Source organism: Anguilla rostrata, chromosome 5 (genome assembly GCF_018555375.3).
Source record: "Anguilla rostrata isolate EN2019 chromosome 5, ASM1855537v3, whole genome shotgun sequence".
NCBI lineage: Eukaryota > Metazoa > Chordata > Actinopteri > Anguilliformes > Anguillidae > Anguilla > Anguilla rostrata.
The window spans coordinates 26995681-27017620 of record NC_057937.1 but is presented as its reverse complement, the minus strand read 5'-3'; the positions used below and the strand labels follow the sequence as shown (position 1 = coordinate 27017620).

The following is a 21940-nucleotide window of genomic DNA, read 5'->3' as shown; positions in this document are numbered from 1 at the left end:
AATAAAAAATTTTAGAAACTATACTGTTGTTATTGTACTAGCAGGCAACCGTTTCATCGTACAAGATCAATTTTTTTTTGATAGAAAATAAGTCTTTTTTGAAAGTTCCATGTAGCAGTTATCTCCATGACCTTTTCCTCCTCTCTTCAAGCTGCATGACTGGTTACATCAATAATACCCTGTCAACTGTGCAAGTAACAGACAAGCGTGTCAGCAAGGACTTTGTCCCTGCACAGCTGGTCATCCCCAGTGGCCACAACGTCACCCAATGCAGGTAGAAAGCCCTTCCCTGCCCTCCCTTCCCTTCCTGTGCTTTTTCGTGTTCCATTCTGCAAGTTGAGTGTTCATGGATGGTATTAGAAATGCAGTCCCATCAAATCCTGCAGGTGTTGTCTTGTTGCGATCCCATGTTGTTTGAATTCTGCTTTTGCATGGAACCTTTGCTGAAAATTAAAAGATTGCATGTATAGAAGTATAATTAGCAGTCTAATGTCTTTTGTGAACGGGTAGGCTAATACATCGTGGAAAGTATAATTTTGGAAAAATGCTGGACTCATTACTTGTTCCACTTTCATTGCATTGATTATGCTGATAATATTGACCAAAGATGGACCTACTGTATATTTATGTACTGTTTTCTTGACAGTTATAAAGACTATAGAAGCATGGAAGACTATGGGTTTACAGCACAGTTCTGGCTCATTCTGGCAGTGCGGTTCGCCTTTGTCATTCTGTTTGAGGTAAAACACCTGTAAAAGCAATGGGTTATGTATAACAATTTCAAGTCTAGTGACCCCTAAAGCACTGATAATTCTCTTGTGATGAGTTCTTTTCATTTCACAAACCTCATCCACTCCATGAAAAGAATTCTAGTCCTTCCTATGTTCAGGGTGTCACAGCTGATTTTGTATTTAGGAAATGTAAGTATTTTCCCTATTTACTGCACTGTAATTTAGACTGGGGCCTGCAACCTTGGTCCTAGAAAGCTGCAGGGTGTACTGGTTTTTTTTCAGCTTAAAATGAGCAAACAATTCAGACCCAAGGAACAAGGTGAGGTGAGTTTACTGTGTAGTGAATTTCTTTAATTAATCAAATAAGTAACAACGAAAACCACATAGAGCCTGCGGCTTTCCAGGTCCAGGGTTGCAGATCCCTGGTCTGGAGTAATCCTGTGAAAACAGGATGAGTTAACTGAGTTAAGCATTAAGCATCATTAAGCATTCTTTTTCTATCACTCAATCAATTAGCAATACAATAAAACCTGAAGCTGGTTGTCATTTTCTGTGTCAAAATGGAGCTGCCCATAAAGCCTCATGTTTACTCTGCAATTATACCATTCATTCTAACAGCTGCTGACCCTTCTCTCCATGGTGCAATCTCAATTGTCTTTCCAGCATGTTGTGGTCATCTGCAAATTCATTGCAGCTTGGTTTGTCCCAGACTGCCCCTTGAAAGTCAAGAATGACAGACTACATGACAAGCTTACCAGATTAAAAGAGGAGCTCAGGTGAATTTTAAACATGTACACATGATAGAATAATCTTCACTCTCACTCTGAGACATATGCATCATATTATACATTTTTAATTTGTAAGGAAATACCTGTGTGTAAGAACACATGAAACTGTGAATGAAGTAAACATTTCAGAAGTTTTTCACCTTTTTATTTGAGTTCAGTCTGTGAACCATGTACTACATGTACTTTACAAATATTCTAACAGTCTTGTGATATGCCAACGTATATTACGTTCTCTATATATGTCAGGGGGAAATAATTTAATTTTAAATTAAGTGAAAATGAATCCCGGTAAAGTGTTTAGTTGGACATTAGGATAGGAGTCAATATGCTGGTTTTTGTTGCAGTCAAACACTTGCTCAATTAAGGTTGCTGAACACATGTTTAAGTTTTTTTCATAATTTGTTCCTTAAACCTATTAACACAATGTATTAGGCTTGTTATCGTTTGCTTTGTCTTTATATTCTTCATTATCTACCAATTAGGAGCCTATTGATCCACCTCTGTCTTTATTTTGGTCAGTTAAAAAGGTTTTTACCTCTTTTATGTAATTGTTTGCAATATAGCACAATTGGCACAATGGGCCTCATTCACGAAACATGCGTATGTTCAAATTGTATCATTAACTGTGCTTACAAACATTTCCACGAACATTTTGGCATTCGTTATTTTTTCTTAATCTGAATTTGTTCTTTGGTAAGATCAGAATGTATGTGTGTCAGGAAACACGCGTTAAGGCATACGTAGAAGATGTTCCTATTTATAATGCTTTATTATTCATGCACAGTCATTTTAAGTAGTCACAGACCTCATGTCATGTCAACAAATGTTTATTGATATGATTATTATATTTATATAATAATGTCCATCCATTATCTATACCTGCTTATCCTGAGCAGGGTCACGGGGGGTGCTGGAGCCTATCCTAGCATCCACTAGGCAAGAGGCAGGAATAAACCCTGGACAGGCCGCCAATCTATCTCACGGCACACACACCATTCACTCACCATTCCCTCACACCTATGGGCAATTTTAGAGTCTCCAATTAGCCTACCTGCATGTCTTTGGACTGTGAATCCTGCATTGTTTTTTGTAGGAAATTAAGAACAAAAATAAGAACATTTAAAAAAAATTTGTGAATGAGGCTAAATGTGACTTTTATTTTTGGAATGCATAGCTTTTTTTTTTTTTTTTTTTTTAATGTGGCTTAAGATGGTAAATAATCCTCAAAACATGAAAGACATTGAATTAAGAACACTTTCTGCAAATGAAATTCTGCAATTTCATTTGCAGTTGGAACAAATCCAGTATACACAGGGTTCCCCAGAGGTTTTATAACCACTTTTTTTACATTTGTAGTTTGGGTCAAATGTGGCAAGGTGAAATAAGTGTTATATGTGTTTCATTTTCTAGTCACCTCAATGGTGTTGTTTTATTGTATTTCAGAGAGAAGAGCAACAGATTTGACAGGTCAACTGATGTGTGACATCAGGAAGGTTGGAACCAAGAATATAAATAATAACAGGGACATGAAAACAACAAAAACTGTCCCTTGGAACTTGCACATGCTCAAACCTTCAGTGTGTGGAAGAAATATACAGTAATTTAACATGCTAAACCAAAATCTTAACGTGACTTGAGAGCAATGGGGTGTGAGAAAGCATCTTGTGGAATCATCACTGACCAGCAGGAAGGAATGGAGCTGCCGCACCAAGGGAAAAAAGCCTTCACTTTCTGTTCCAGCATCTTAACTGCTATACCATTATTCCTGTTGTATTATTTACTGCAAAACTGGTAGGATAAGGAATGCCTAATGTGGTGTTTTAAAAATACTCAGGAGCGTGGAATTAAATGTGTTCCAGGTCTCATGTGATTGGTGGGGTCATTGAAAACAGAACTAGATTATTTGTGGTCTATTAGGAGCAATCTGAGCCAGCCAAAACATCATTGTTTAGGTACTGATGTTGGCCTGTGTTAATGTGTGGGACTCGGCCATTGAAAAAATTTGTTATGCAGTTGCATAGGTATTTGATTAATTTTAACTGTCAGCATATGCTTATTCTGTCATTTTTATTTGCCTTCATTTTATATCCACACAGGCTCTTTTCAAATGCCCTAATCTTCCTTTGTGCCGGAACATATTTTCAAATTGTTCATAAACAATTTCAGCATTTTTTCCTTTTGCATCAACAACTGTTTCTTGACATTAATCAGCTGATGAAGAAATAAAAAATTTGAACTGTTGCTTTAAAATATTGTCAACTGAATTGTGAAAGGTGTGAAATGTAATGTTATACCAGCAAATTATAGATTTTTTTTTACTGTACACAACTAGGTGCAGATCTCTTTGTGATAAAATCATTCTGTAAATTCATACTACACAGTAACAGACTTAAACATGATGTATAGCTACCAGGGACCTGCCTCTGTCTTGAACCTTTGGCATATATGTGGGTTATTGAACAAGGTGTGGATGTCTCTGGGGATTGCCCAAAATAATATGGGGATATGCAGGGGAGTTAGTGTTGAGCACCGCTGCAACAGTCCCTTTGTCCTTTGTGTATGAGTGTGCTTGTAAGTGTTTTGCAAGCACATTCCTTTTACATATTCCAAACAACAGAGAAGATTTTAGTCCCATATATGGATTCCTCTGAACAATACAGGTGTCTCACTTCTTGAAACTGAAGTTTGTATATTAGTATTTGTGACAATGATTACTTTTTTTCTTCCATGAAATTCTTACTGCATCCATCAATCCTAGATGATAATTTGGTTGTCTTTAGCAAGACATTACTTTTTTCTGTTAGATGTGTTTGTGTCGCACCTGTGTGGAATATGTGGGCTTGCTTTCTGTATGTTTTTTGTTCAAATCGCAGAGCAGTGAATGCAAATGTTGGCAGCTATTCTTTAGACATAGTAGTAAATTTGTGCAATTCTCCCAGGAGGGCCTTGAAAATTGCAATCTTAAAGATAGGAAACAAGGTGTACAGTGATGGTTTACCAGAAGGTGGCACTATACAAGCAGGCATTTTATAACCATTTGTTTGGCTAGCTTTTTATTGGGTGCCATGTTGAAACCAGCAGATTCAACGAGAGTGATGACTTTCTTAATCTCTGACAAGATGTGTGATTTAGAGGAAAAACAACAAGATGCTGGATTATTGGCACGTTCCTGTCCAAGTCAAACCTCAGCATGCTGCACAAATATTTTCCAAGGGAGGAGTGTGTAAGCTTGTTTCATTCAGCCATCATTTTAAGTGATTATATATCTGAAAATAGCATTCATGAAATTAAGGCTTATGAGCAAAGTAAAAAGAGTGCAACTTGGCAGTATACTTTACAGAAATATTTTCAAAAAGAAATGATTTACTTTTGTACACATGCACCTATTTTAAAATATTTTGAAATGATTTGTTACATTTAAACTTCAGAGGTAACTGCCTCCACTCCCTTTTCAACTGCATCTTTAAAAGAATGTTGGTAGTGGGTAATGCAAGATGAGATAATCAAATAAATTTATTTGACTCCAGCACTTGCCTTTTGTTGTTTCGATTTTTGAATCATCTCTGTAACCCAGAAGCAGTGTACCCAGCTTTTAGAAATGTGCACAGGTTCCAGCATGCTTGCCTGTGTAGGCATACCTGGGTACAGTTGGGGTGGGTGGAGTCTTGCATCTTTCATGTTCTTGCAGGACCAAATGCGTCATCAGGGCAGGGCTGGAAAACTGTGTACTTGAAAACTGTATACAGACATACACTTAGGATACTATAGGTTTAACCGGGTCTGTATAACTTGGTGAACAGAATGGAAATATTTTTTCTTATAAAACTAAGGTTTCACTCAAGATTACTTCCCTATTTTTTAAGTATAACATAGTGTTGCTGTTCTGTTGGCATAAACAATAGTGAAAGAATGCTGTGCTCTGGCAATTCTTACCAGATAATTATTGCTGATAACTAATGTCAGTTATGACTCATTTAAAACATCAATAACAAATTTTAAGCCAAGGACAAGAGATATTCATGTATCAGCTGCCTTTGGAAATACTTATGTTGTGTCTGAAACATTGTTTATCTAGTATAAGCTGCATGTGAATTAGTAATTAAATAGCAGACCTGGATCAAATGCGTATTTGTTTTAGATTCAAATACTTTTATAGGCTTTACTGATCTTGTCTGGTGTATTGGAACCAATTAAATACTCTCAAAAAGTGCAAACCCCACCTTCTGGTCATATTGGCAGGCTCAATTACACCAGACAAGATCAACAGAGCACAGAAAAATATTTGAATCCAAAACAAATACGTATTTGACCCAGGTCTGTTCAATAGTGGGTACATATTTCTTTCTTCTTCTAGCATTTATCTAGGCTAGAACATAAATGTACTGTATTCACCATATATGCTTACTACTTCAGTTGAGTTGTTCATGTGTTTATGCCGGGATTACAATATACAATTGATCATGCACATAACATTCGTGAGTACCAAAATATTTCAATTTGTTCTTGTCTCGAAACAGTGCCTTATAAAAATCGTTTGGAAGTGAAAGTTTTACATCTGGGCAATAATATAGAGGACAATAATTTTGTCAGAGATATTAAATTATAATTTGCACAATTAGAAAAACAGTTGTGAGTACATTACATTACAGGCATTTGGCAGATGCTCTTATCCAGAGCGAAGTACAACAAAGTATAACCATAACCAGGAACAAGTATGTCGAAAACCCTAGAGAGAAGTACCGTTCCAAGTGCAGGGAACAACCGCATAGTTCAACTTGGACCCTGAAGGTTAAATTGATTAACACTAACACAAACGATAACAGTAACAACGCAGTCTATACAAAAATACAAGCAGTAGTTAAGACAAGTGCGTTAACTAAGTCACCTACGAAAAAGCTACCTAGTTACAACCCTAAGCTTACAGTCAATTAAGAGATTACAGAGAGGTAGGGAGGGATGGGGAGAGGTGCAGCCTGAAGAGGTGAGTCTTCAGTCGTCGCTTGAAGTTGGTCAGTGTCTCAGCTGTTCTGACAGACGGTCATTCCACCATCGTGGGGCCAGAACAGACAGGAGACGTGTTCGGGAAGCGCAGGTGCGAAGAGGGGGAGGTGCCAGGCGTCCTGAGGTAGCAGAATGGAGGGGTCTGGCTGGCATGTAGGGTTTGAAGATCTTGTGGAGGTATGCTGGGGCTGATCCCTTGACTGCCTGGTATGCTAGGACCAATATTTTAAATTTGATGCGAGCTATAACAGGCAGCCAGCGGAGGGTAGTGAGCAGGGGAGTGACGTGGGAGTGTCTGGGGAGGCTGAAGACCAGAGGAGCTGCAGCATTCTGAATGAGTTGCAGGGGTCTGATGGCAGATGCCGGTAGTCCAGCCAGAAGAGAGTTGTAGTAGTCCAGGCGGGATAGTACCATTGCTTGGACCAGGAGCTGGGTTGAGTAGGTGGTGAGAAAGGGGCGGATTCTCCGGATGTTATACAGGAAAAATCTGCACGCCCGGCTTACTGCTGCGATGTTCTTGGAGAGGGACAACCTGTTGTCCATCACCACTCTGAGATTCACAAGTATTCACACAGGGCTATCTGGCCAGATTCATTATGCATTTGGAGGTAAAATACACATCCCTGCAAAACCATCTTGTGGGCCTAATGGTGTAAAAATGTCCATAATGCAATGCAGATTGTTGGAACTTGCTAATGTTCAGATTGCTTTTTTATTGTTTCTTTTTCACTGGCTTATTTCATTCAATAGTTCTCCTCAAGTTTAATATCCAGATCTCTTTTATCACATCTTCAGTGGCTGACATAACAGAGAAATCCAAATGAAGTCTCTTTATCCGTAGCTCTGAGAAGTTTTCCTTCCTTGATAAAAATAACATTAGACTGGCCAGACTCCATCCTGCTCCAAGTTCTAAATCCTGAGTTGGGGCCTGGGCCCCCCCCCCCCCCCCAGCAAGTTGTGCGTGGAAAAGAGTACATTTCCCGCTAAGCTATAACATTCTCAGAATGTTTCTGTCATGTCACGGAAAAGTGATGAGACTGCTCCTCTACTTCGCATAGACTAGAAATTCATAACAGGGATGAACCGGGTATTGGTGAGAAATATCACTGATTTAACAGGTACATGCATTTGAATCGTAGCTGAGGTCCTGCTATACTGGAACTATAGCATAATTGCTCTTGGAAACCATGTAATAAGTTAACTATAGTAAAATGTATAAAGACAAGGTTTAAAATCCATGGTCTGTAAATCTATTCTCTTTTGTCTTTTCAATAGCTTTGTACATGATAAATGCTGCATCTTGCTGCTCTCCTGAATCTGATTTTTGTTTTTAATTGCAGGATTTAACAGTTTTGTCAGTGATTAAAACTATATTTGATTTGACACAGATCTGCAGCATTGCAGTATATTTGTCACATTGTTTATGGGTTTCTCCCGGCTAATCCCTAGCTACATAAAAAATAAACGATGAGCAAAACATTTTCATTTTTTGAATGCAGTACTGTACTGAATGAATGTTTCATAAATCTCAGCTTCTCAGCCAATGTATTTAAAGTCCTGTATTATCCTTTCATTGTAATGATTGATTGTCCACAGCAATTAAGCTGATTCAGCCAGAGGTCAGCAACAAATATATAATTCCATGTACACTAAATTCTAATATACATGCATTTACAAACCAATGCAGGGAAACATTTAACTTTTAAAACTATGACATCCCATTCAGATGTTTGGGTGTGTGTATGTATGTGTGATTTAAGTCAACCAGTTACTTCTGGTAACTGTCATTAAAATTTCTGTTACTTGGAAGCATTTAGATATTTTGTATTATTTCTCATCATTTTGTAAATTTAAGACAAAAATAAATAATTACCATTGTTAATTAATTAAACTGAATAATTCACAGCAGTGTTCTGAATATTTTCTAAATGTGATGAGAGCCAACTTCAGCACTGCACACTGTCGAAATGTAGCAACACTGGGGTTATAAAGTGACCTGAGGCAAAGCTAAGCTGTGTGAACAAAAAAGTGTTGAAGTGTCTTCTTTGTTCTCCTGTATTAGCATTATTGGCTATTTTTATTTCTGCAGGGTGTGTGTTAGTATGAGCCTGCTCCTCACTGAAGCAGTGCTGTAAATGTGATCTCCATATCACCCACCACATGACTTGCAGCTTTGTGTCAACCAGGGTACAACTTTCCATCAGTCACACTCAATCTTATCTCCCAGCATCTTCTATTCCTGACTCAAGGGGCTGTTACACATGCCTCCCCTGAGTGTGAGCGCTGCATCAGGTATTAAATCATAAACACATCACTGTTGGGGCAACAAGCAAACCCATACATGTCTAGACAAGCTGTGACTCACCCAGAATGACACTGCATTGGTACTAGGTTTTACCTTTGGCAGTATAAATTCTTCTGCAATGACTACATTTTTATTACCTCTATCATATATTGAATTGATCTTCCTAATAAAATGTATGCTAATCAAGTGAATTATGACATTAGCAAAAATAACTGAAGCAGTTTTCTGTTTAGAATTTTTTTAATTTTTTAAAGGAGGAATGTAAAATGTGAATAAAGAAATTATTTACAATGCCCGTGCATTATAATTTAGTGTGTACATTTCACACAATTGGGTGAAGCTAACATTCCTTAAAGAATATTTTACTCTAGAGTAGAGTAGACTGTCTTTTATCAGAAATTATCCAACACATCATATGCATAAAGCCAGTTACGAACCAAACCAAAGGGATATTTCTCTTTGATGAAGGAAAATTTCATGCTCACACAAATTCACATCTAAAATATTTTGTTATTTATTATGATAATTACAAATGACCAGTGAGAGGACGCGCCTTTCTGTTTACAGTAGGATTAGTATGACTAATGAAACATTCTTAGGGGTCGCAGTGGAGCTTGAGGGCAGCGAGTGGTTGGAACAACATTTGTTTTATTGTCCTGTAAGTAAAACTGACATAATGCACATAATGTCTATTCTCTCTACCTACATCCAAACCACAAACTTTCTATCTGGGAAACAAACACACTGAAGAACAACAATGTTCACAATTAGCCATTCATGCTGACAGAAATGCACCTGTTCTTAGTCAAACATTCAAGTCAGTATTGTACATATATTATTTTTATGAGTAATTAGTCAGTATATGTTAACAGTATGTATCAGAAAATAGTTTTCAATACAAAAAATAAAGCCTCAGTTACATCGAAAAATCTAACTATTATTTGAAAACAAAATACTTTGCAATTAAAGTATCTACAAAGACATTCACACCCACAATACAAAGAGTACCTTGCACAAAATAGTCTGAAACAATTAATCAAAATTCTATTGACAAACTGTGCATACACATTGGAGTTCATGCAATAATTCTGTCAAAAAGACACTATAATAAAAATGCTGTAATAGTTATAGCATGGGTTCCTGATTTATGTGACATCTACTCGTCTTTCCAGCTTCATTCAAGAAAAATAACTAATTTGAATGACAGCGCATATGACTGGAATCTCACACATTGTCAAAAACACTTATTTCACTGAAGGCACAGTTTGTGTATTTTTAAAATTCTTCGTTAAATCTAATATAAATCAACATAATGAACTGGAAAGGAAAACATGCTAGGGCCATACAGTGACTCTTCAAGGCTGGTTTAGTAGATATTCCACTGTTTTACAGCACACACATGCATAATGTTTATCAAAAAAGAATAAAATAAGTGTAAAGGGTACACACATTCCCACTCAGTCTCAAACATCCATTTACAATATAGTTCCCTGTTCCTGTGCCCACCCATTAGTCACGCCATATAGCATTGCATTCGTACACATCTCTTATACATCTCACTGATACACTTTCCAGTCTTACAAAAATATAGCACTTGAGAATACACATATATTTATCAACAGGTCTGTGTTAATAAAATTGCCTGTAGTACTCTGACCATTGCCTGAATTGAATATTGCGTGTTTCCTTTGAATTGTGAAATACTAAAAATGATACTGTTGGTACAAGGCACCACTGTACCATATCAAATTACAATAGCAGAAAGCATGTACAAATTGAGTGGCTATATTACATCATATCAGATCAGAAAATCCATATGCAATGATGACAATAGGCTACTGCAATTCTGGAAAATCAAATAGCTATGGCCTGTGTTTATATTGGTTAGGATAGTTTTATATCTATCCTTCTCAGCTTTCTCCCAATAGGTATTTGAATATGCAGCTCTCACTGAAAGCCTTCAAAATCAAGTTACATTCACCAGCTTTAAGTTAAAACCACCACAACTCACAACCTTTCAATTTGTTTTGTTAACACTGTGAGAGCGTTGCTGTGTCTGTTTGCTGGTGGCTCTTAGCTGTGATTCGCTGAGATCATAGGGGACTGCTTTCGGCATGGTGCTATTGCTATTAACAATGACACACCACTGCTGAGATGAAAATTATTATTACATGTGTTTGAGCAAATTAAATTTGATGAACGAATGAAGTGACTAACCACACCACCCTGGTCCATATCACATTCCATTCAAGTTAGTTAGTTACAGTTGGCTTAGAACCTTCACTAAGGGCAACCACTTTAACACCAATACACAAACTGGATAGAAGCACCCAGAGTGACCCGGAAGGAGTCCATCCTTGGGCGACCCAGTTAGGCTTGTATGAGCACAGTCAGAGTCAGAGTCTGAGCATTAGGGGGCGCCACATAAGTGAATATCAACCATCACTTGTTGACAGGCATCCATCAGTAACTGCATGCATGTTACAAAAAAAAATAGAAATGGGCTTAAATCCATGAGGAAAGGAAAGCACATCCATTTATTTGGGGATAAATCTAAAGGGGCATTCTTCTTAAGTAAGTTCCTTTGTGTTACGTTCAATCAAATGTAACACATGTATGGCTTCCATTTTTATATCATTTGTACATCTGGTGATTCTGTGTTTGAAAGTATAGTGTAAGGTTGGCTGGCTGTATTGCTTGAGAAGAGTTTTTATTCCTCCTTTGCCAGCTCGTTTTAGTAGCAACAGTATAACAACAGTAGTTATGTTTTAAATGGTCATGTCAGCAAAGTCTGGTCTTGTGTATCCTTTCTGTAAAAACAGGAGAGGGAGCGAAAGACAATGGTCAGTAGGTGGATAAACAAGGTACAAAGGTCAGAGATAGCAATGGTAAAAATGTGCTTTTGTTTGGTTATTCAAAGCACCGGATCACATCACGCGCTTCAGTCAAAGGGGGATAATATGCCAGAATATGCCTTTCACAAACGCACTGCCGGTGATACTCACACGCCTGCAAAAATAAAACAAGTGCATTTACACAACTTTTGATAACACATCCAATTCTGAGGATATGAGTAAGCGTAACAACAAAAGGAACAGTAACACAGAAATATGAAGCGAAACAGACAGTAGAATGGACAGATTAGGCACAACTGGTGAAAAGCAGAAACAGATCTGTTTCTGGAGGAAACAGGCATGAGGGGAAAAGGCAGACACAGTTGGGCTGTTGAGACTTGTTTGTCAGGATAAACCTGAGAAAGTGAGAGGTGGGGCTGGAGAGATTTGCCAGGACACGCCCTGCCATGGAGAGATTTGTATGTGCGTGCTATTCTGTGAATTTCTGGCGCCTGGATTTTTTGTTCTCAGGCCAAGCTGCCTGAGGGAGGGTGACTGCCACTACATAAGGGTGTACTTTCATGTGCCCGTAACAAAATGGATCATCAAGCTCATGTTTTGGTATATAACTTGTGGTTTGGTATATACCTTGGTTTAGGATACGTTTTAAGTACATATGTCAGAAGTTATGTGAATAAGTTACAATCTGAAAATGAAAACCATAACTTGTCTGGAGCCAACAGATATAAATCTAATCTCTAAACACTAAACTGCAACTGATGTTCCATTCAGTCATTCATCCAAGCACAATAATTGCTGGATGTAATACAGATAATTGCTTGCAAATCTGAAGTTACCAGAAATATTTCAGGAATGTTTCAAATTTGCCTTGAAAGACCTGAAAAGACATTTCACCTCATAATTTTACCTCACACTGTCTCATATGTTCTTAAATATTTAAATGTTAAAAGGTAATAACTTATTGCTGTCATTAGAATACAACAGGTATAACTAATTTCTTTAAAAATATGAATGCATATACATTTTCATGTAAAATTCGTTTTGTCATCCACAATGAATAGAGAACCACTGTGGTTTGCATTTAGCTCTGGGAAAATGGTATTTTATTGTGAGACTGTGATCCTGTTATCCTCTGACCAGACCCTAAATTAGGTCCCAATGTTTGAACCTTTAATGTGTACTTTGTGTATTTACATTTTTAACTTCTGTCATTATATTTATTTCAATCTCTCATCCTATTGGCATCATTCTTGCTGGTCTGTGGTTAGAATCTTTTTAATTCCTCACTCAGTTATTCTGCAACAACTTTTTAACAACAGTATGCAATTTCTTCACGACAGTGACTTCACAGTGCAGTCTACAAACCATACTGAGAATTGAACCATAACTAATATTTAAATTTATATTTGTTTATATAAATTAGATAATTCTCTGTGTACAGAGCCTCTCCTTAAAGGGATCTGAAGTCCCGATCCCTTTAAGAGCAGAGTCCCATAATCAGCAGTTCCTCTTTGCTGTTTCTCGGACCACATCCCTCACCTGTTTGTAGTCCCTGTATAGCTTCTTGTACTGAAACATATTGCAGAGCACTGTTGAAGATGCTTTGGCTGCCTTCAGTTTCCCAGGGCTGAGTGAGTAAAGAGAAACACCAGGTTAGGAAACCTGCACAGCAACCTGACCAGCGACACCTTCAATGACAACCCATCTACGCTGAGTGCTTCATGGTTAATACTGAAATATTTTCCCTCTGGTTTTATCATAATAATTAGGGCAGATACAATCGTTTCTTCTAGAAAAACAATATCTTTGATGAGACACACTTACTGTATGACACAATCTCATGTTCACTCATTGGAACATTGGAATATTCTTAACCCAGCACCACTGAACTACTTTCTGGTAGCAGGCAGAGGCATGACAAAGGCAAAAGAAAGCTGGCAGCTCAGTTGTAATCAACCTGCTATACTTCACATAGTAACCCATATTTTAATCTGCACCTTTAAGACTGCGGTACTGCAGCCATAAAATACCCCATCCTGTCTAGGGTTACATCCTTCAACCATGCCAATGTTTTGCTGAATCAGTATGTTGGGTGCCTGTATGGAAAAAAAACCTGTTCAATGCCAAAGGCCACACAGGTGAGTGCTGACTAGCCCTGCTCCGTCTCTCCCAGCCTACCTATTGTCACGGGAGTTCTTGATGCTCATCAGCTTTGGCAGTCCATCAAAATAGGTTATATCTCGGGCGGCCAACATGCTGCCTATGACCAGGTTGTTGAGGGCCCCACAGATGTTGACCACCACATCGCTGGATGGCTCCTTCTGGTGACCATCGTTAGGCAGCTTGGACACCAGGTTACTCACCACCTTGGTTGCTGGAGACAGACAAATCTCATAGTCAACAGTGTGCTTTCAAAAAGAGGTACAGGCATGCCTGCCTGCCCATACCAAAAATACATAATGCTGAAAAGAATAACAAAATATATTTGAAAATATATTACTCAGATTAAAGTATCTAAACTTTATATCTGTAGAAAATAAAATAACCCAAAATTTGTGTATTTTTGAATAAAAAAGTGTTCGGAAAATGTAGAAATGCATGGTAATTATCATGTATTGTATAGTTTATTGTATATTTTATGTCTATGAATGAAACAATTAATATTAGACATATTTATGCAATACATTTCCAGAAATTAAATAAAATAAATGCAATTTCTTGTAAGGCATACACAGTGAGCGCCATAATGTTTGGGACAAAAATATAGTTTTTCTTGACATGGCTCCATATTCACAATTTTAGATTTTCTATCAAACAATTCACATGCGGTTAAAGTGCACATTCTTAGCTTTTATTTTAGGATATTTTTACACATTTTGATTTCCCCATGTAGAAATGACAGCACTTTTTATAAACAGTCCCCTGAAACATTTCAGGGCATCATAACATTTGGAACAAATAGTGTCACAGGTGTTTCTGATTAGTCAAGTGTCTTCAATTGCTTTCTTAGTGCCGGAATAAGAGAGATGTCAGCATCTAGTTTTGATTATGGCTTTCTGATTTCCTTTAGAGTTTGTTATTAACATTTGTCAGCATGAAGACCAGGGTTGTGCCAATGAAAGTCAAGAAAGCCATTATGAGGCTGAGAAAAAAGAAAGAAAAAAAAACGGTCAGAGACATAAGCCAAACCTTAGGCCAAGCAACATCACCAGTCTAGAAAATCATTAAGAAGAAAGAGCTTGGAAATCAGGAAGAGCCTGCTAAGGCAAGGAAGACTTCTTTGTCCCAAAGTTATGATGCCCTAAAATGGGGGGACCATTTATAAAAAGTGCTGCAATTTCTACATGTATAAACAATAAAAAACCAAAATGTATAAACAAGTATCTTTAAATAAAAGCTGAGAGCATTTTAACCACATGTGAATTGTTTAATTGCATATCTAAATTTGTGGAGTACAGAGCCAAATCAAGAAAATAATATGTCTTTGTCCCAAACATTATGGTGTTCATTGTATAAGATCATACATTGGAAATTACATTTTTTTGATTGGGGTCCAGAGAGACACGTTATGGCTAATATCCACTCAATGGAGTGTTCATACCCATGTCATTCTTGTCTCTGGCATGGCGGGATAGGTTCCTCAGGAAGCCTGTTAGCGAGCGCAGCTCCAGGTCACTGTGACTACGCAGGAGGTCGATCACCACGGGCAACATGCGCTCTTGCTCCATAGCAACCCGGCTCAAAACTGACGCCCACTTAAAGAGGGAGAAAGCCAAACACAATCGGCTGACTAACACACTAAGAGAGCTCCTGTTATTCAGAACATTACTAAGCACTTGATGGCCACTAAATGAGGTAGAGAGGTCCTGCTAATCACAACACTGTTCTATGTTTAGCACTGACTTACACACACAGACTGTGAGAGAGAGAGAGGGAGGGAGAGAGAGATTGAGAGAGAGAGACCCTCAGTGACCCTCACTGTGGGAAGAGAGGCGTCATATCTTTACCACTTTTCCCACTGTGAAGGGGGGCTGCCGATGACACACACCGTAAAAAACAATATTTTTACCATAAAATGTTAGTAAATATTTACAGGAATGTACAAGATTTCAAAACACTGTCAAAGGCACATAGAATAATGGCAATAAGCAATAACCCATAATTTTAACAGCAATCCCATAAAATAAAAATATTTAACAACAGGATTTATACAGTTTTTTCCCCCTTATCAAATGGTTTTTCACTGGAAACATTACCGTCAGTCCTTTCACCCTTTTTTATGGGATATTTTTTTTCTAATTAATTTTGTGCACATACTGTGTTGTGTACTGTATATCAATCAATCAATCGAACTTTATTTGTATAGCACATTTCATACAGTAAGTGCAACTCAATGCACTTCACAGGAAATAATTGCAAAGAATAATTAAAATAATTAAAAAGAAAAGAAAGGAACAAACAAATAATAATAATAATAATAATAATTAAATAAATAAATAAATAAATAAATAAATAAATAAATAAATAAATAAATAAATAAATAAATAAAAGCAATGCAAAAACCTAGGTAAAAGCAATGCCAAAAAGGTGTGTCTTAAGACTTCTTTTAAAAATGTCCACAGATTCAGAAACCCATAGATCCTCCGGCAGGCTGTTCCAAAGGCTAGGACCATAATAGCTAAAAGCTGCCTCTCCATGCCTTTTTGTTCTAGCCTTTGGAACAGTTAAGAGACCAGTGTCAGAGGATCTAAGGGTTCTGCCGGGCACATACCTAAAAAGCATTTCGGATAAATAGGCAGGTACATTGCCATTTAGTGATTTAAAAACCAATATATAAAAAGATGACAAAATGACTCATAGAGCAGTCACTATAACATAATGTCCTAAGACACACTGTTGCCCATAAAGACATTGATTAACAGGTAGCGGTAGAATGCCGAGTCTCTTATTCACAATTCTTCTGGATGATGGACAGAAATATGTGGGTAGAGCCTAGGTCACTCCAGGAGCTTACTAACACAAGACAGAATGGGAGGGGGTTTTCTGACCAGATGTTTATGTTAATGCATAAACGTTTATCCAGCAGTTAAACATTTTCAAAAAAAATTATAAAATATGTAATGTTTTATTTTGTGATTCCATATTATTTTAGCCATATTTTGAATATAATTTCTTGCACCACATTTCTTTAACAGACATAAACTCTGGATTATGAACTACTCCCAAGCTTGGGAAATACTTGCTACAAGGTGCTAGGGGCTACACAAGCTGCACTACTAGGTGCTGCACTTTAGTGGTGACAGCGATGGACTGACTGAATTATTGACAGGTTCAGGCCGAGCCTCTGGGCCTTGTAAGGGGAGAGGGGAATGCTTAAATGATTTACAGGGTCTGGCAGGGTCCTACCCTCTTCTCGCCAGCGGTGATATTCTGCAGGGCTCCGGCAGCAGCCTCGCGGGTGGTGGTGTTGATCTCGCAGCGCTGCAGCACGCGGTTGTAAAGCCCCACAATCTGGGGGTGCCACAGCCACTCCTGGCCCTTGGGCTGCCTAGCCACCTCGGTGAATGTGGACAGGTCCTGGTTCTGCCGCTGTGGAGGGGAGAGAGAAGGTGAGCTGTCACACACCCATCAGAAAAACATGCGCGTCCTGCATGCTTCTCCATGTCAAATCAATGGCGTCAAGCCATTTCAGAAGAGTTCTCCGCACTGCCAAACTAACTCATCGGTGGCTCTGATATTTTTATTGATATGGATGCCATGTAATTCACCATGTTCCGTTCTTAATTCTGTGTATTGCTTCTGCTGCAAAGACATATATCATTTCTTAGAGGACAAAAACCTGAAATTAAATTTTTTTTGAATCTATCAATATTAAGTTCTGAACACAACTTTCTGTAACACACTTCAACCAGTCTTTCTACGCCTAATTTATTTTAGCCAACTGCACGTGTTTTCACTTTCACATTCTGCAGATAAACAAAGAAAATGGCATCTGATTTAGGGCAGATGTATTCCGAGCTGGTGGCTAACAGACACATACATCTTTGGCTTTCTTGCTCTTGGGTGTGAAGCAGCCAATTGCTTCGTAATTTCCGCTGTCCTGCCCCCTGGTGGGGCCCTCCAGTCTCTGTAGGATAGAGGGTTGTATCTCACTGTACAGCTGATAGGACAGGTTCCTTAGGACACACACAGCATTCTCAACCCCCTAGAATAAAAACACACAGAGCAGAAAACTGGGTCAGATCGATTTAGAGCACAAAGCAGTCATTATGGCTCACTGGGCAGCCATTTGAGCACAATGGACAACCATTGTGACCCACTGGGAATCAGTCTTTGTGAAGGATCAGATCTGAACCCCTGAAGCAATGCAAACAATGAGGATAACTGCCTTTATAACTGATGATATGACATGACATGTCATGTATTGGGCTGACCTTGTCCTCCATCTTGCCCTCCGCCAGGGAGTTCTGGATGTAGCCCACCAGTGCGTCCACCAGGCCTGCTGTCCCACGCATCTGGTCCCGTGTCTTTTCGTTCACAGAGCTCAGGTTCCTGACAGATAGGACCACAGAAACATAGAATCAGCAGGGTAAGTGTGTCACACTATTCACTTCTGCTTCTGTCTCCCAACCGTTAAAGGCTTAGCATTTGATGGCACAATTTGATGTATCTTAGGTATTTTCATGAGGGGCTATGACATATGACTATACCCTGGCAGTGGATGTTCTGCCTTGAGCACTTTTCAGGAACATCAAAATATATGAATGCAAATATAAGCACATAAAACACAATACACAAGCACATTAAACCCCTCTTACAAACCCAGACCTCCAGTTGTTCGGAAGCAGAGAGGACAGAAGGAACACAGGAGGTGATCAGGTAATCAGACCAAAGAATCTGTGATTACACCTGAAGAGAGAAGTACAGCATAGAGAAAAGGCAACTGTGAAAGTGAGAGGAAATAAAAGTCAGTTACACCAGATGCCTAAGGCTAGAAGAGAAAAGGAATTCATTAACAGACAGAGGAAGGTGTGGGGGCATTTAAGGGGGTGTGTGCTGGTACCTGAGGCAACCTGTTGTGTTGTAGAAGATGTCAGCCTCAGAGGGAGACTGCTGGATCACCTCAGATCCTCCACTGCCTGACAGGGGAATCAGTATCTTCTCCGTCAGCTGGGGCAGTGTCTCTCTGGCCAGCTTCTCTTTCAGGCTGTCTTTTGAGGATAGATTCCACAGAATCCCTGCAGAGTGAGTTAGAGGAGTAAAGAGACAGAAAAAGGAAGGATAGAAAAAGAAAGAGACAGAGAGAAAGAGGCAGGGTTTTGTGGCTTTTTTGTCTAGTTGGGCATTCATCCTTCCCTTAAGTGCCTTTGAATCTGAAACCAGAAACTCCAAAACGTAATTTGACACCGAGTCTTCCCTGGTCTCTGAAAACTGCCAAGGCATACTCTGATATTCCCTAGATGCTGCTTTGATGTGTATAATCACAGTGTAATGGAGGTTGGCTGTTCAATCGCAAATAAATCCCCAAAAACCAGGGCCAACCACACCTCTCCCACAAAAAGACCAGGCCAATAAAAGCCACGCAGTGCCAAACTTGACTAAACCGATCGTGTCCTGTGAGCCACTCACATTACGAGTGTGCCCAGTCATCGCAAATCTAGTTTGAGCAGGCACACAAAATGACTATGCATGACTCATGCAATGTTGCCAAATGAACAAGTGGAGGCAACCATGCAGAATGCCCCCTGCCCCCCTGCCCAATCCCACTCCCACAGGTATTGTAGAAACAGCAAACTCTATTAAGCTTCTGCATTATGAGAAAGGCTGTTGTGTAGGGGCTGCATAATTGCTAAAATTAACTGTAATACAAATGTAACCTTGTTGTGTCTGTCATAATTTGCTTTCAGCACCAACTGAGTTTCTGTAAGGTTTCTAGAATGTCAATGTAGGGTTTAAACCAGCTTATTACTAAGAACAGGGGAACAACACTCTGTGGATCAGCTAACTTAAAAATGAGAAAAGAATAATAAACTAGCTCATGGCTTAACGTTTTCTATTTGACCTGTCCGCACATAAATCTTCTGAGCTGGTTTCCCAGGGACAAGTGGAGCTCTGTCAAGGCCCAGGAATCTCAATGACTGTTTACTCTCAGTGAGGTGATAGTGGAGCACGCACATACTGCTGCACAAAGGCTGTAAGCAAAGGCTGCCACTGGCTTAAAGCTCTCTGTGTTCACACATTACACAACTACCCCGTTAGAAGTATATACTACAATACAATATTACACAATTTAATTAGCACATGAAAATCCGCACACAGACACACACTTTCTTTGGATTCTCTTCTTTAAAAGTGAAAATAAACCTGTGTAAAACATTAATCAGCTTGCAGATGTAATAAATGTAATAAACCTTCAAGAGCAGGGTTTGCAAGTTCAATTCCAACAACAGCTCACACTGTTTTGGTGCATAGTTCTTGGGTCTATTTAATGTGACATAAAATCATTTAGCGCAGCATCTAGTGCAGACATGTCTGGGAAATTTTTCCTTGATACCTCCTTGATCTTCTGCTTGATTGAGTCTCAGATTGCATATTCTGTCTTTTAAACTCTCAATGTAATTACTGTTGTTAACAAGCTATCATGCGGAAAAACGCCTTTGTAGAGGCATATTTCTTTCCAAATTGGCGCTTCATGATTGGACTCTATAATTCCAGCTATAAGTGGGTTTTTATAGAGGCAGGGTGGATGGGTGAGGGGTTTCATTACCGGTGATGTTTTTGTGGAGCTCGTCATCCTGCTCCTTCAGCGCAGCGATGAGCAGAGGAATCCCTCCCGCCTCAATCAGCGCTGCCTTGTTGTCCATATTCTCATAGATGATGTTGCGCATGGCACCTGTGGCGTAGCGTTGCACTTCCTGGTTCTCACTCGTGAAGAGCTGCACGAGCATGGGGATGCCCTTCAGGAGCCGCACCTAGGAGCCATTCAGACACAAGCCAATGTCAAGGCTGCTGGAGGTAACCTCACCTATCAGAATCATTGCCATATGACCCTATGGTCTAGGTTGACAAGCTGGTTGTGTGAGTTAAGTCTGGTAACGTTTTGGGAATATGATTTGCTAATAAACCAATGGGCAGTTTCTTATTCTGACAAATCATGATGTGTAGGTAGGGTAGGTTCCGATTCAAGCCAACTGAACCAATGACCAAGCTTCCTACTGGATAAAATCAGCAAGATCTTTAGCAAATTAGATTTCTAGAAACTCTCATAGCTGAAACTTCCCTTTCCAGAAGTTACAGAGAGAGACCACAGTACATGACTCCTTTCTGATGGAGTTAGTTAATTACCTCAAACAGTAATCCACTCAACCCACTTTTTTTGTTGTGATTGATCCCTTACTACATTTCTGTTGCACTCATTCTACTGCTACTTCACACCAGGCCAGCCAGCAAAGGATGGGCTCTCCCTCTATAGTCGGGTTCCTGCCGACATTCCTTCCCAGCGGGGAGTTTTTCCTTGCCTCCTTTTGAGGGTTTTTCTCCCCACATGCTAATTTGGGGGTTGAGGCCTGGTTTTTCCTTGGTTCTTTTGCTTTTTTCTGCCACTCTGTAAAGCATCTTTGAGACAGTTTTCTGTATATATGTATAGGAACATTTGATGCCATGTATTCTAGGTAATCCTGTAATCCTTAATACTGAAAAAGTCCAGACGTGGCCTGGTGTGGCCCATTAGGCTGAATAAGGATTCGCTATACTGTATCATGGAAGGCAACTGATTAAATTAATTTTAACTATTAAATGCTACAACAATGAACACATTTTAAGGCAAGAGCTAAAATTATTTAAAGCTTGTTTCCTGACAAATCAAGCCAGATACCCATGGTAATTAGCCAGTAGTCTGAGTTATTTCACAAGCCAAATATTTTTTAACCATGGACAACAAATTCTTTGCTAAGTGTCTATATAGACAATTTAAATTATAATTGGTGGTTGGCTATGTTTGCTTGAGTTACTGAGATGTTTGTTTCAATACAAAACATATCTCTTTAAGCTGAATAGTAATGTTCCAACATGTGAGTTATTTATTAGCCAACTCATTCCCGCCTACAGATCAAACAGACAGGAACAAGCAGCACCTGAACCTTAAGCCTCTGAACACGCACGCACATAGACACACCTATCCTGCTCAACACACAATGGTTACACTGGCACTCTGTTCTTCATTGATTTACATATTTGACTGTTGTTCAATGTGTTAGAAAT

General features: G+C 38.9%; 2 protein-coding genes across 3 annotated transcripts in view; one reads left to right on the top strand and one right to left on the bottom strand.

Moving 5' to 3' along the window:
- The window catches only part of LOC135255011 (anoctamin-9), a 62760-nt gene extending 57712 nt beyond the window's left edge, over window positions 1-5048 (top strand). The window contains exons 21-24 of the mRNA XM_064335688.1: window positions 152-274; window positions 647-740; window positions 1395-1507; window positions 2963-5048. Of these exons, the coding sequence (XP_064191758.1) occupies window positions 152-274; window positions 647-740; window positions 1395-1507; window positions 2963-3002 (370 nt within the window). The 3' untranslated portion in view covers window positions 3003-5048. The remainder of the gene's footprint in view (window positions 1-151; window positions 275-646; window positions 741-1394; window positions 1508-2962) is intronic.
- A 4267-nt stretch (window positions 5049-9315) lies between these two features.
- Window positions 9316-21940, bottom strand: part of LOC135255010 (plakophilin-3-like) — a 40915-nt gene continuing 28290 nt past the window's right edge. For both annotated transcript variants that reach the window (XM_064335687.1, XM_064335685.1), the window contains exons 5-13: window positions 20448-20652; window positions 18744-18918; window positions 18115-18232; window positions 17721-17885; window positions 17087-17269; window positions 15282-15435; window positions 13859-14054; window positions 13220-13307; window positions 9316-11635 (exon numbers count right to left, since the gene is read on the bottom strand). In XM_064335687.1, the coding sequence (XP_064191757.1) occupies window positions 11594-11635; window positions 13220-13307; window positions 13859-14054; window positions 15282-15435; window positions 17087-17269; window positions 17721-17885; window positions 18115-18232; window positions 18744-18918; window positions 20448-20652 (1326 nt within the window). In that variant the 3' untranslated portion in view covers window positions 9316-11593. The remainder of the gene's footprint in view (window positions 11636-13219; window positions 13308-13858; window positions 14055-15281; window positions 15436-17086; window positions 17270-17720; window positions 17886-18114; window positions 18233-18743; window positions 18919-20447; window positions 20653-21940) is intronic.